Source organism: Varanus komodoensis, unplaced genomic scaffold (genome assembly GCF_004798865.1).
Source record: "Varanus komodoensis strain SLA01 unplaced genomic scaffold, ASM479886v1 scaffold63, whole genome shotgun sequence".
NCBI lineage: Eukaryota > Metazoa > Chordata > Lepidosauria > Squamata > Varanidae > Varanus > Varanus komodoensis.
Window position 1 is genome coordinate 2878946 of NW_025336259.1, and position 13809 is coordinate 2892754.

General features: G+C 44.9%; 1 protein-coding gene across 3 annotated transcripts in view; it reads right to left on the minus strand.

Moving 5' to 3' along the window:
- Positions 1-13809, minus strand: part of RSF1 (remodeling and spacing factor 1) — a 57632-nt gene that overhangs the window by 21487 nt on the left and 22336 nt on the right. For 2 of the 3 annotated variants that reach the window (XM_044450155.1, XM_044450158.1), the window contains exons 3-9: positions 13671-13763; positions 11932-12137; positions 10818-10969; positions 8437-10106; positions 5257-5472; positions 3931-4035; positions 1744-1823 (exon numbers count right to left, since the gene is read on the minus strand). In XM_044450155.1, coding sequence (XP_044306090.1) covers positions 1744-1823; positions 3931-4035; positions 5257-5472; positions 8437-10106; positions 10818-10969; positions 11932-12137; positions 13671-13763 — 2522 coding nt within the window. The remainder of the gene's footprint in view (positions 1-1743; positions 1824-3930; positions 4036-5256; positions 5473-8436; positions 10107-10817; positions 10970-11931; positions 12138-13670; positions 13764-13809) is intronic. The other variant, XM_044450156.1, reaches the window with a different exon arrangement.

The following is a 13809-nucleotide window of genomic DNA, read 5'->3' on the forward strand; positions in this document are numbered from 1 at the left end:
ATGAAACTTCAAGGCAGCTAACAAAACTTCAAGGCAGTAGTGAAAAAACATAATAAAACACAATGGTGTTTTAAATTACTAGTTTTAAATGCAGAACTTTGCTGGCGAAGGACTCGTGTGTCACCTTTTTGTCTGAAGTACTGTTATCTACCTTGGTCTGCTTAGGTCAGGATACAGAAACATAATAAAACAGCTATCCATGATCTCTTGTAATACAGGGATGGCTGAAGGGAACATATGAACCAATTTCTATGCAAGCTTAAGGCCATGAAATTAAAGACTGAACTACAGCTCTTGAAATCCTGAGCCTCAGGCGTCAAATGCAGGCAACCAACACTTAACTGTTCAGTTCAAATTAACTATGCAGTGACAAGATGGTTCCTGACCTCCAAGGAAAGGACAAAGGGGCCTGCTGAGGCTGCTGGTACCAGGTACCGCCTTTCACGCGACAGTTTCCACATTAGCACAAAAGAACTTGGGGTGAGCTGTGCTCAAGTGCCAGGCTGCACTTTCAGCCTCCGCACCCCTAAGAACAGACATTACAGCTGGCCTTCAGGGAGCCACAGAATGACACCGGCCTCAGGACAGCAAACCGTCTCTCCTGAGCAATCTTATGAGGGAGCCACAACATTACCAGACGCGCAGGCACATGTAAGGAAGGCCTGGGACAGCTGGTGTCCCCTTCCTGCAGTTCCCCTCAATTGTTCCCTTCCTGCAGTTACTAAGCCTTCCCCACCCTACAACCTATAAACGTCAGTGCAACTCCGACAGAAGACATTAGCCCTCAAGATAGGGCTCCCACACTCCCCCTCACTCAGTCTCACTGCCACTGCCCCCCCCTTCACTTCTCTGTGGCCCATGTTATAAGGCCGTGATGACCAACTCCGACAACCTTGAGGGGGCGGCGCTATCTTCCAGACACTAACGGAGGGCTGGAACAATCCAACTCCCTCAAGTCAGTCTCTGTGATATTATTGATGTAACCAGCAGGAAGGGCTGTGGAGACCCAAAGGACAAGCGCTGGGACAGCATAAAGTCATCAGCTGAGCCGAGGAATTCGCAAGCCTCAAGAAGCGGATGGCAGTGAAACACTGAGGGAGGCTTCTGCCGAAGCAGCAGAGCCAGGCTGGACTCACAGACGCTCTCAGCAAACGGAAGGGGACCCAAAGAGAACAGTTTTCCCAACTGCTCCTACCCCCAGAAGCCTCCATGTCGTTCAGGGACCCCAGAACCCTCAGGAGCGACACAACAGGCAATGGGGAATGGGGGGGGTCCGTGGAAACTGCCTGCCCCCCTTTTGGGAGCAAGAGCATTTTATGAGCAGAGACCCACTCATGCACCACTGGAGCCAATCCACAACTTTTAAACCACTCGGCCCAAACTTTGGCAGGCAGGTCCCTCAGGCTGCATCAAGGGGAAGCACTACCAGCTGACCACCCCAGTTCTAAGGGAATACCAAATCCCCCAGTCTCTAGGTTACGCCGCATGGCCTGGCCTGGCCTGACACCATACTGCACTTCCATAATCAACCCTTATTTTGTTATTATAAGGATGACAGTTTACCTTTGTACTCTGTTTTCTACCTTCCAAGGTTTTTTTGAGATCAAAACATAAGATATGGACGACATGGTTGAAGATATGGACATGCCTCACTCTTTATGTAATTCCAAAGGAGACATAGATTTGTTTTTACGAGTTTTTCCAGGGGATTTTGGGGAGTGCTTATCCTTTGGCCAAAGATACCTTCGTTCTGCACGTTCTTTCTTTTTCAAGATGACATCCAGGTCCTGCAGCTGTTCTTCTAACTTCTCGCAGAGTAATTTCTATGGGGATAAGCCAAAACAAAGCATTCGTATTCATGCCACAAACACCTTGACACAATTTCTTAACAGGGCCTTCCTCGATATGAAGGCCACTTTGGCTAGCAAAGGCTTGGTGGCTGCCCAGGCCTTAAGCAGTAGCAGAAAGGCTGAAGCAAAGAAACGAAGCCACTTTGCAAAGCTCATGTAAGATGTGGGGTGATGCCCATTGGGATGTCCATGGCATGCCCTGTTGAGTTCAAATGTATTCCTCAAGTTGCATTTCAGCCATCAAGGTATTATCTTCAGAAATCCCACCTATTCTATGGGTGTGACCAATTAGATGGGCAGAAGTAAAGGTTTCACAATACAAGGTGTGAATGTCAGAAGGTAAGATTTGTTAAGTGGCAGGGGACTATCTGCGGACTAAAGGATGATGGTTCAGAACTGACAAAAGCCCTGAGAAGTTGTTTAACTGACGGTTCAAGGGACTCAAAACAGGTAACGCCACTAAAGCACATCTCATCACTGGTGAACTGGGAGCTAGTCAGCATTACATGAGCCTTTAAGAAGGACTCAGAGGATTAATCCAGGAATTAACAGATGTGTATGCCCTGGACAACTTGGTGGGAAGTATTACCATTAGTTCTGCTAAACAAATAGAACAGCAAACCTTGCTGAGGAAGGACCCAGCATGGCTCCTGAAAGCAGAAGCCTGGCCTCACCAACCTTTTAGGATTCTTTAGGGTGCCAACACACCTGCTGAAGGAGGCGATCCCTGTGGCCACCGTACACTTGGGTTCTCAAAAGGCTTTTGCTAAAGTACCTCACCAAAGGCTCATAAGGAGACTTAGCAGTCAAGTGAAAGGGGTATATTTGCTCTTACAGATCAGTAACTGGTTAAAAGAAAGGAAACAGAAGGGAAGAATAACTGGAGAGTGTTCAAAATGGAAGAAAATCAACAGCAGGACTACTTGCTAATATTTACCCAAAGCAGTGGTGTTTAAATGAGGAAAAAATGAAGTGGAGTCCAGATAACATAAAATTGGCCTTATTTGCGTTTACCTAGTACTGCACAAACCCCTATGTGCTGTGAAGAGATTTTTTGAAAAAGTTTTTCCTAAGTTGGATGGACAGGTACTTAAGCAACAGAACGGTTGATGAAATTCAGAGTAAATAAATTCAAAGCCATACTTATTTCGGCAAAAATTATTCCGAGATTCCAATTAATGATCGTCCCTTTCCACCCAGCCCCAATTTTGGTGGATTCTTCACAATGGAAGGCTCAGGAGATGGTGAACTATTCTTTGTTAGAGGATTTTAAACAGGGGCTAAACGCCCACCTATCAGGCATGCCATACCAGTGGATTTCCTTCCAGGTAGCTATTATTTTAATAAGCAATTAAAACATTTTAGATGAGTGACCATATACTATTATGCTTCAAAATATTACGAAAACAGGTGGCTGGAGGAAATACGAAAGCAATTTAATGCTGGGAGGTCCAGCAATACTGGTCAGAGGTTGGTTTTGAGGAACTGAAGATACACATTGATCGGGGCCAATTTTGCTTCCCCTTCCATTCCTAGCAAGGAAATGATGATATACTGGGGGGGAAAATCCAGAAAAAAAATAAAATAATCATGCAGGTTTGCTCAGTTTGACTCACTTCTACAGGTCACAAGGGGAACCTCCACCGTTTTTGAATGTGTGCACGCATCTGGGAATTTGTGAAGCTGCTCTGGGCACTACCAAAGAATGACTCCCATGGAAGATATGGCTAGTCACAGGGCGATTGCAGTGGGCTTCTGGCTAGTCAAAAGACATGCAATTTGCCCAAACACTCAAATACAAGAGGGAGCGTCTGAACTCCAAAGCCATCCACATATTTGACCTACAGAAGCAATTTATTTATGGTGAATTAAACGCTATCCCTCTAGGATTGTACGTGTGTTTCACAAACCCCCCACCATGCCCGTTTCCCAGATTTTGCTGTAACAGGTATAAAGGCCAATGTGCAAACTGAAATCGTAATCTCAAAGCGACGGGAGACATCAAGGGAGCAGGCCTTTTCAAAGCCAGACCACCACCTGGGGTCTGAATGAGGAAGCGCGTAAATGGAAGGCTGCCTACGTGTTGGCAAGGTGGGCAGTACCACTCCCCGTCAGGAATGATCATCAGCGGGGGCCGAAGGCATGCCGTGTGGTAGCCGCTGTCGCAGGAATCACACAGGAGAATCTGCAGAAATGAAGCAAAATGTCAATGAGATGCCTGCATCGTAAAACGTATTAGTGTGCATCTCGCTTTCATGTGTGAGCACCCGACATTTGAAGTGGGAGTGATCCATGGAAGACACTTAAGCGGGCAAAGTGCCATTTCTGCTGAAAAACACAGGGACGTGACCCAGTCAAAATTAAACCCTTTTAAATGGAATTAAATTGAAATAGCATTTTACGTTACATCCTGTTAATTCAATGGAAAAGCAATGGACATCAGTGGGGCCTAAAAGGCAATTAATCGGAGAGAAGAGTTTTTCCTTGACACACATTGAAAAAGCATCTTTCTTAGCAGGAAAATTTCTTATCTCCGATTAGCTGCTGATCAGATACAAGAGCTCTTCCTTTCCCGGAAAAGCAGCAGGGACTATGGAAGAAAATGCTGGTTCAGTTACTTCTAAGTAGACACACTGCTCATGATTATTTCTGAGGAGACATGCAGAGACTTGCTATCTAGAAGTGTTTGTGATTCCATCGTGCTTGCTCCTAAGTAAACATACATAAGCTTGCCCTGCATATTTCTCAGTAGGCTTAAAATTGGGAAGAATCACAGTTTGGACTGTCCCCTCTGCTCCTGGTTCCACCCTCAGGGGAAACCCAGCCTCTGAAAATGCTCTCACAGTAGAATTCAGGCCTTGCAGTGAAAATGTTCCCCACGCCTGGCTGAAATTTTCTTGACAGACTGCTAACAGGATAAAAGGGGGGAATTTTGTACACTGCCTTGAGCCCCGCAGAAAGGTTGAATAAAGATTTCATAAACACAAATGGAATACTTTGGAGTCCTCTCCCCAGTTTAAGGGTTGTGCATGTACAACAGGCAGTCTATGAATCGGAACTGCTTATCTGCTTTAAACTTTCCACCCACTCAGCTGTCAGTTTCATCCAAATCCTGCCTTCAAAGTGAAGCAGCCTGTGAAAACAGACTGACGGCCATAGCTGCAGGTCACCGATACAGGCTTCACGCTGAAGCCTGTTTTACATACACATCTCCTTCAAACCATGGTTCCTGATTCTGCAATAGCAGCGGTTCACAAACTATCATGGCCGATTCAGACACCACACCAAATTGCAGTTACGCCTCCTTTAGCCTCAGTCTGGAATGATATCCGGGTTCAGGGGCATCTCTGTGAGGTGCGTGCAATTGGCTTTTCTAATTCCACCCTTCTTGAAGACGAGAACCTACTAGCTCTGGGTGGTTAGGGAGGCCACACTTCTTGCATGGCTCATCATCGTCAGCAGGTGCAGGTTCTTCCTCCTCCTCCTCCTCCTCCTGCTCCTCTTCTTCCTCTTCCTCGGAGCCTTCTCCACTTTCTGAGCCCTCACTCTCATCGTTGCTTGAGTACCTCCACCTGCCTCGAGTCCTAGTACCAGCCCATCGAACTTTACTTCGCTGCGAAGCCTAGAAATCCAGCGATAAGGAAGACTTGACTGTCTCAATATTTGGGAAAAGTGTACATAAAATCATGAGTGTTTCAGATAAATTACTTCCATGTTGCACAATATGTTCTGCCAATTTACATTTGACTGGCAAAAAGCAAAATCCACATTCAGTTTATATAATGTGCTTTAGGAATGGCAATGTTTGTATTTCAACATAATGTTAAACCATGATTTAGTGTCACTAGCGGCAGTAATGCTGGGCCTTCATATTCCCCCCCCCCACCACCCCCCACAAGGGGGAAGCAGAAAGTGTCTGCTTTCATTTTAGATTAACTTCTGTTCCGCACATCATCCAAGTCCTAAACGGTGGTTAATCTTAAGTATAATTTGTTAAACCAAGGCAGATTTATAGCATAGGAAGCTGGCTTGTTTCAACAAACCATAGTTACGATTAAACACAATTTGTCTAAGTTAGCCACTAGGAGAGGCTGTGGTTGATCTAAAACATAAGCAAGTCCCTCTAGTTCCCTCCTTGCGGCTGCACCAGAGGAACCCCAGTGAAAGAAGTGTGTAGCAATCCAAGTCCAGGCATTAGAAGAGGACGAAAACAGGTTCGGTGTTCCTAGCTGAAAGTTTCTATCTTTTTTTCAGCCTAGACTAAGAACAAGGAAAACCTTGCATGAATCAGGTTGAACCAACTGGACAGATCAAACAACTGACAGTCCACAGTGGAGGCAGGAGAAAAATGAACTTTAGGGAAGAATTGGAAGGTACCTCTTAATTCGGTTGTTGGCTGAGCCATTTTCCCATCAAAAGTCTGCCTCTTTCTTAGTGAACAGAGACGCGCTTAGTCTATATTGGCCCACTGGAGTGTGGCTGACAGAACGGACAGGATCTCTGTGACTCGTTCCTAGAACGGAACTGGCTAAACTCTTCTCTGATCAGGCAGGGGTAATCAAGTGAGCGTAATCAAGCCATCACAGAATACCAGACTTCGAAGGGGCCACTAAGGCCCTCAAGTCCAACGCCCTGCTCAGCGCAGGACTCCAGGTTAAAGCATTCCCAACAGATGCCTGTCCAGCTGTCTCTTGAATGTCTCCCCCCAACGTGGGAGAGCCTATGACCTCCCTAAGCAATCGGATCCATTGCCATACTGCTCTAAGCGTCACCTGACCAGCCTCACAAAGATCCAGAGCGCATGTCAGAACAAGCTTTTCCACACTGCTGCCCCAGGGAAATGTCACATGCTGACAACGGGCTCAGAGGCCCTGGAGCTTGACCCACAGGATGCATGAGCACAGGAGATACGACAGGAAACCTGTCTGAGCCACCATCTAAGTCTGGCTTAACTCTGCATCTACCTGTCCCGAGAGCTACAGTTTATGGGGCAGTACAGAAATGAAGGTGATGAGGACTGATGACGACAATGATGTTGAAAAAACTCGCGCACGCCTCTCTTGTGGGTGAAGCCGTGCGCTTGCGGCAGCAGGTACCATGTTAGATGAGGCGTCCCTCATTCGTTCAAGGTTCCCTCATTTAAAAAGCCGATTGCCACATGTAGTTTTTAATGAAAGATTGCGTTTTAAAAATTAATGCCAAAACCACCTGACCAACTAATCAGGGCTATCTTCTCAGTGAGTAAGGATATTTTTAACTGACCAATCAAACTAATTAACTATCAGAATTAGGGGTGGGCAGACTCCAGACTTGCTGGATGCAGTTTGTTCTTTACCGGACCACCAAGATCCACCACCCAGAATCGGATGCAGAAGATACACCATTAAAGAATGCTGGGAGAGGAAGTTGTTTCGAGGGCCAGAACTAAAAAGTACTTCCACAGAAAAATCCTTTCCTGGTTACCCAAAGCTGCTGGGTACCCCTTGCCAACCTACTGCAAATCAACCGGCTGTACCTTTTGTCCACCCCTGCTGAAAATGTTGCCTTTTCATCTTTCTTCCATCTTCCTGTGGCTTTTACTGCATCACCACCAAAAACATTATCATTTACTTTAAAGAGGCTATTGGAGTATCTGAGGATAAGTACATGAAGCCCTTCCTTTAGGTCAGGGGTGGGCAATTAATTTTCCTATAGGGCCACATGGGAAACTTTGACAGTTGTTAAGAGCCAGACCAATACACTTACAGCTCTGCTCAATATATCTCTCTATAAAAACAGTAAATGAAACACTACAATGATACAACGAAAATGTGGAGCACAGAACAACACTATTTAACCTTAATTTAGCAGATCCTTCAAAATAAAAGCAGTGCAGTTGTATTGCTTGCATCTGTATTACGACTATATATTTGCATTGACTTTTAATTTGCCGGTGACCTCATGCGGGCCAGTCAGGGTCAGCCATCGGGCCGGATGTGGCCCACGGGCCGTACAATGCCCAGGTCTGCCCTAGGTGGTTACCACTGTTCAGATGGCAGAAGATCCAGCCCCTTGCATGGCTCGCTAGGGACACAGGAAGCCATTTTATACCGAGACAGACACTTGCTCTAGCTAGCCCAGACTCTGACGTAGTGACTGACAACAGCCCACCGTGGTTTCAGTCAGGAGTTTCTTTTCTGCTCGCACAGAACAACATCAACCTAGAAATGCCAGGGACTGATCTGGGAATTGCTGCATGCACTGAGCTATACCCTTCGACTGCCTCTGTGCTTCTGCTGTCCCACTTTTTCTCCATGACTTCTATGCCATGTTTCATTACTCATACCTCTCCTACCTCCAAACAGCACATTTTGTGCTAAAAAGCTCAAAAACCTGTAAAATGTCAAATACTGGGGTACAGAGTGAGGATTGCAACTTAACTATTTGATGAAAACTTGCCCCAATTTGTAGACATTGGTGCAACTGACAGTGTGTGCAGAGAAAACTGGTAGAAACTGAGTTGTCTTAACACAGCTTGGGGTGTCAAAAAACACTGGCAACTACTCTAATCTTGTAAATGCAAGGCAACTTTCATTGAAGTATGTACCTTGCTGGCCTTAGAATTCATCTCTTTCTCTTGCTTTTTTGAGTCGTCCTTCTTGTCCTGCTTTTGCACTGGAGCTGGTTTCTCTTCCTCTTCCTCGTTCCGCTTTTTCTCGGGTTTCTGGTCCCGGGTCTCCACGATCTTGGGAGTAGGCTTAGATATCCGGGGAGACCTCCTTAAAATACGGCCAACGCTGACCACCTCCTCCTTTTCAGCTCCTGCAGTCTGAGTCTTCAGAGGAGGATCGGTTTTCTTCCGACTCGAGATTCTGATTGTGAGCTTAATTCCCTCTTTCTGCCTCTCAGAGGTTATTTCCCTGTTCTCAGTTAGAGAACTTTCTTCTTCAGAAATCAACTTATATTTACACTTGCTTTTTACAGGGTCTTTTCTGCTCTCTGGAGGCTCCTCCACAGAACTTGGGGCACTGCCTGATTTTGGAGTCTCCCTCTCTTCAGCTTGTGACTCTTTTTGCAGCTTAGAATTCTGCTCCTCGTTCACCTTGCTTTTATCAGGGAGTGTGCCTTTAGGGTCAGAGTCCTCTTTCTCAGTCACAGGTTTCTCAGGAAGAAGGGCTGAGGCAGGTGGCAGAGTAGCAGCTACTCTGGGCAAATCTGCTTTCTCCTCTGGCTGGCTTTGATTTTTCAAATCCATGTCGTCTGATGGAGTAACCGAGTCCTTTGGAGAAGAAGATGTAAAGGATTTATCCAGACATTCTTTGGGTGAGGACAGGCTACCTTTTGCTTTAACAGGTTCTTCAGTCTTCATGACACACTCACTGGGTTTTGAAGGTGCCTCTGCCATGGCCTCTGAACTGTTACTTTCTGGGAGGGCTTCCTTTCTGTTAGAACCAGTTTCTTCCTTTAAAGGCACTTTCTGATGAGAAACTTCAGCTATTGCAGCTGCTACCTCCTTCCCTGTATGCAAAATATTTCTCTCAACATCACTTGTCCGTACGATCATACTGACTGTCTCCAGGGTTTTCTCCCCACTCGTGCCATTTTTCTCCTTGGCCAGCACAGAGTGGTCTTCCTTTGAGCTGGAGGAATGTTCTAACTTGTTATTTGGCATGATTTTCTCACTGCTAACCTCCCCATTCACAAGGAATTTCCCATCAGTAATTGTAGGAACTCTCTTAAACATCTCCTCTTCTTGTTTCCCTTCCTCCTTCAAAACATCCTTCGTCGGTGTAATGCATTTGCGCAAGGGTCCTTTTAATGGGCTGTCATAATCATCAGTCATTTTAATCTCTCGCTTTTTCAGTGGAATCTTGGCCTGCTGGTCGTTTTTAAGTTTCTCACTTTCTTCTGCAGTTCTCTCCACGACTTCCTGGGGAGTTTTGACACAGAACTCTATCCTCTCCGGCTCATGCAGAGTTTTTTCTGTGTTGCTATTTACATCTTTCAAGTCTTTTGGCTCCAGCTTATTCTCCTTCACTTCAGCTTTAACAGGCTTGACATTTTCTTTAAAAGAGTCATTTTCTTCTTTGGTATGTGTTTCCCCATTGTTTTCCAAAGGTTTTTCTAGCTTTACAATAACTGGCAGTTTAATGATTTCTCTCTCCTCCACTTTTTCTGATTTTATCTTGTTTTCCTCTTCTGGTATAGGAGGCAGTGGGAGGCTTTCCAATTGCTTTGGCTTCTCCTCTTTCAACTCTTCTACCTTCAATTCACTTTCTGTTTTAAAAAAAGCAGAGATATAACAACTATAAGCCAGAGATACTTTCCTTGTTTTCCTAATACCATGTAACTTTTGAAGCAATGGTTCTAACCAGTGTTAGTCTGGCAAATGTTGACTATTAGGAAGAATACGAACAAAAATGTTTCCAATATGTCTTGCTATGAATGTATGATTTTGGAATAACAGAATCATATGATTTAACTATGAGACTAATATTCTCGTTTTGTACCACTTTAACTGTCACTGCTTCCCACAGGAGAGTCCTGGGTTAGGGAAGTGTAGTCTGAGTCAATACTAAAAATTATTCATTATGCCCACTACCTGCCTTCCATCCAATTCTCAGGTTCTCCAGGATGTGGAAATCAATATGGCGAGTCTATAGAATAAAGCTTCAAAGGGCAAAATGACTAGAGAGCCCCGTGATACAGCACTTCTGTCTGTGGCATGTACTTCCCCAGTGGTCACCTGGCTCTTATCTTAATGTCATTTCAGAACCAGATTAAGACTTTCATTCATGCTGCTCCAGCTATTGGTGAATTCACTCCTGTTAGCTTATGATACAGAGAGGACTAGACATCAGGGCTGCAGTCCAGGGCCCCACAGCCTGTGGCAGCGGGTGCAGTAGGATAAAAACCACCTAGAGAGCAGCAGGTGATGCCCATTTTCCAGAACAAATGCCCACTGCAAGAAGAAAAAAGTAGCAAAACCTTGGCCTGCCGTTTCTTCCCTCTTTTTAACCTCTTCATCTTCAATACTCGGGCTCTCTCGTGAGGAGTTATCCTGTTGCTGCTTTTTCAATAGTGCAGGATCGATTTGTGCTTTCAGGAGTTCAAGCGTTTCAGCCAGCTCATTTCGACTTCTGGATGAAAAATAAGAAATGCATTAACCTTATAACAAAGCAATCTTATACAGTATCTGCCCACATTCTTCTTTGCTGGCCTCGGCAGGAAAGAGCAGAGGAACAGAAAGGTAATAGATGGTATCTAGGAAACCTGCAGCCTTTCCCCTGGATGGGATTTCTCCCCATTGCCTCTTTTCCCTAGGAACTTCGTGGGCAACGACCGCTGCTTCAGAGAGCCATCAGTGCTTTAGTACCAGCTGCCATCATACGAACCCCATTCCCTTCTCAGACGTAGCTGCACGTGTACCAGAACCAGCTCATGTTACCTAGGCACACAAACTTAAGCAATGAACAGCATTCATCCACCACCCACTCAAATACAGCCCACCTTTATGGCCACACTTCCAAATACCTTTTCTATCTGTCTATTCCATTTTTATCCCACCCGACAGCCAAAAATGGCTCTCTGGGTGGGCTTTTCTACTTGGTAATCTTTCTGCTTGGCAAGCTTTTTGCTAGGTTCAGATTTTTTTAAAAAAATAGTATTGCAGCATTATATAGTAACAAGCACACACATCTGAAGCATCTCATAAGCATAAGGTATCACAAAATGGCAAGGTCTGCAAGTTCGCAGAGTGTGGACTGAGGACAGGCATGTGAGCACAGACTGTCAATGAATCATGGCTTGTTGCCGAGTCATGATTTGTCACTATGTGTGAATCCTATACTATGGTTTAACCACAAACAAAGCAGAACATAAGTTTTGTTGCTGTGAACTCAGGATTACTTGTGGCTGACAGCCCAGAGTTAAATCCATAGTGGTGGGTTTGCACATATCAACAAACCACAATTCAACCCACACTTGGGATTAATGTCACATGCAAATAAGGACAAGAGCTCAGAAGGTATTCTCTCTGGAAGAACTTTCTTCATGGTAACAATCATCTGGAGAAACATAGGTTAAAAAAGAAAAGACATACCTGACAATGCACTTCCAAGACGTCCCATCCTGATCATCCTGTTCTTCCACATACATCCTAACATTATGCTCTTGGTCCAGCTGGTACCAGTATGTCAGGCCATCTTTGTCTCTGCCAATTGGCTGAAGGCGCATGGCATCCGCATCTTCCTCATTAATGATGTTCTTAAATTTTAGATTGTCATCAAACTGGCATTCACAAAGGTACTATAAAAAGCGGAGGAGGAAAAAGTCACTCAAAACACTGTAAGAAACATCAAATCATTACTCTTCACCAGGGAACCCTTCCACTCATGTGTCAATACGAAACTAGTTTGTAATGGAGGACTTCGCTTGGGTAATTCGCTCCCGCTCCGAGATCGGCAACAGAAGCCCTCCTCCGGGAACCCTCTGTGAAAGATGTTAGGAGACAGAGTACCCGGAGGAGGGCCTTCTCTGTGGTGGCACCCCGACTATGGAATGCGCTCTCCAGAGAGGTCCGCCTGGCGCCGTCATTATATGTTTTTCGGCACCAGGTTAAGACCTTTTTATTTAATCAATATTTTAATAAGTTTTAATATTGAATTGCATTATTGTATTTTATTAATTGCAGCCAGAGTGGGTCGTCAATTTATTTATGCCGTTAGCCGTCCAGAGACTTTAGTAATTGGACAGCATACAAATTTAATTAACTAATTAATTAATGGGAGAGAAGGCTGTGTGGCTCAATGGGGGAGCACACGCTTCATGTGCAGAAGGGCCCCGGTTCATCCATCAGCCTCTCTGGAGAAAAGGAGAAGAGACGGCAACAAGGAACGCACGAGAAGGGCTTGTGCCTGAGACCCCAGAGAGCAAGTGCTGGGCAGAGATGACACTGCTGTGCTAGATGGACCGATGGTCTGACACAGCGCACCACAGCTTACTCATGCCGACGTATCTTTTCAAGCGACACGAGCTGGTACGTGCTTTTGGCTCCTCTCAGCCTTATTTGGAATCGTGTTTTCATTTTCCCTTATCTCCTGATAGAAGGGGCACCTTGAGACCTTAATTCTGTTTTGTATTGGTCTGGAGTAGAATAGTTAGGCAGCTTTTTAAGCAAAGCAAGCTCATGAATCACAAACTTCATTAATAGTTACTGCAAGGATTGCTGACTCAATATACATGAAGGGCTTCCATATAGATGCTCAAGCTTACATACAAAATATTATTCACAGCTTCTCAGGATATTAACCACAATTTAAACGGAATAATATTTTTCTGTAATCTTGCTTCTCCTCTTGAGTTAAAAAGATAGAGGTAAATGTAAAGGAGAGGGTTAAAAGCCTAAAGAATGTCCAATGGTTCCAAAAAAAAAAAATCCACTCTGTACACATGCTCAGAAAGAACATTAAAATACTCTTCCACTCTCCATGCATACGAGGGCAACACAACTTGTATAAAAGAAAGCATCCAGCTTTCAACAGCAATTCTTCTTTAGTCCCCTGAAACATTTGCACGGCACGTGCTTGCTGTCAGCACCCCGAGACTCAGTTCTGAATTCATAAACCCCAGAGAGGGGTTGCCCTGGTTTGTTGTGTTAGCCCCTGCCACCTGGGTTTGGACGTTTGAGGGTGTAACAAATAAGCTGCGGCGATTATGCAAGTGATGGGGAAGAGGGGAGTGTATGACCCCACAGCAGAGTCACAGTGCTCTGAATTATGCTGAGCCAAAGCCACATGCATCTCAGAAAAATTCCAAATGAGTTGAAGAGAAGAATCCCACCTTCAATATTCCCAACTTGCACTCAATGCTCATTTTAAGGTATCCTTTTTTCTCCATTTCCCATGCCCAGGTGCTGTTGAATTCTTGACACATCTAGAAAGCAAAAAGTTTAAACTAATTAGTGAAGTATCTCCTGTCA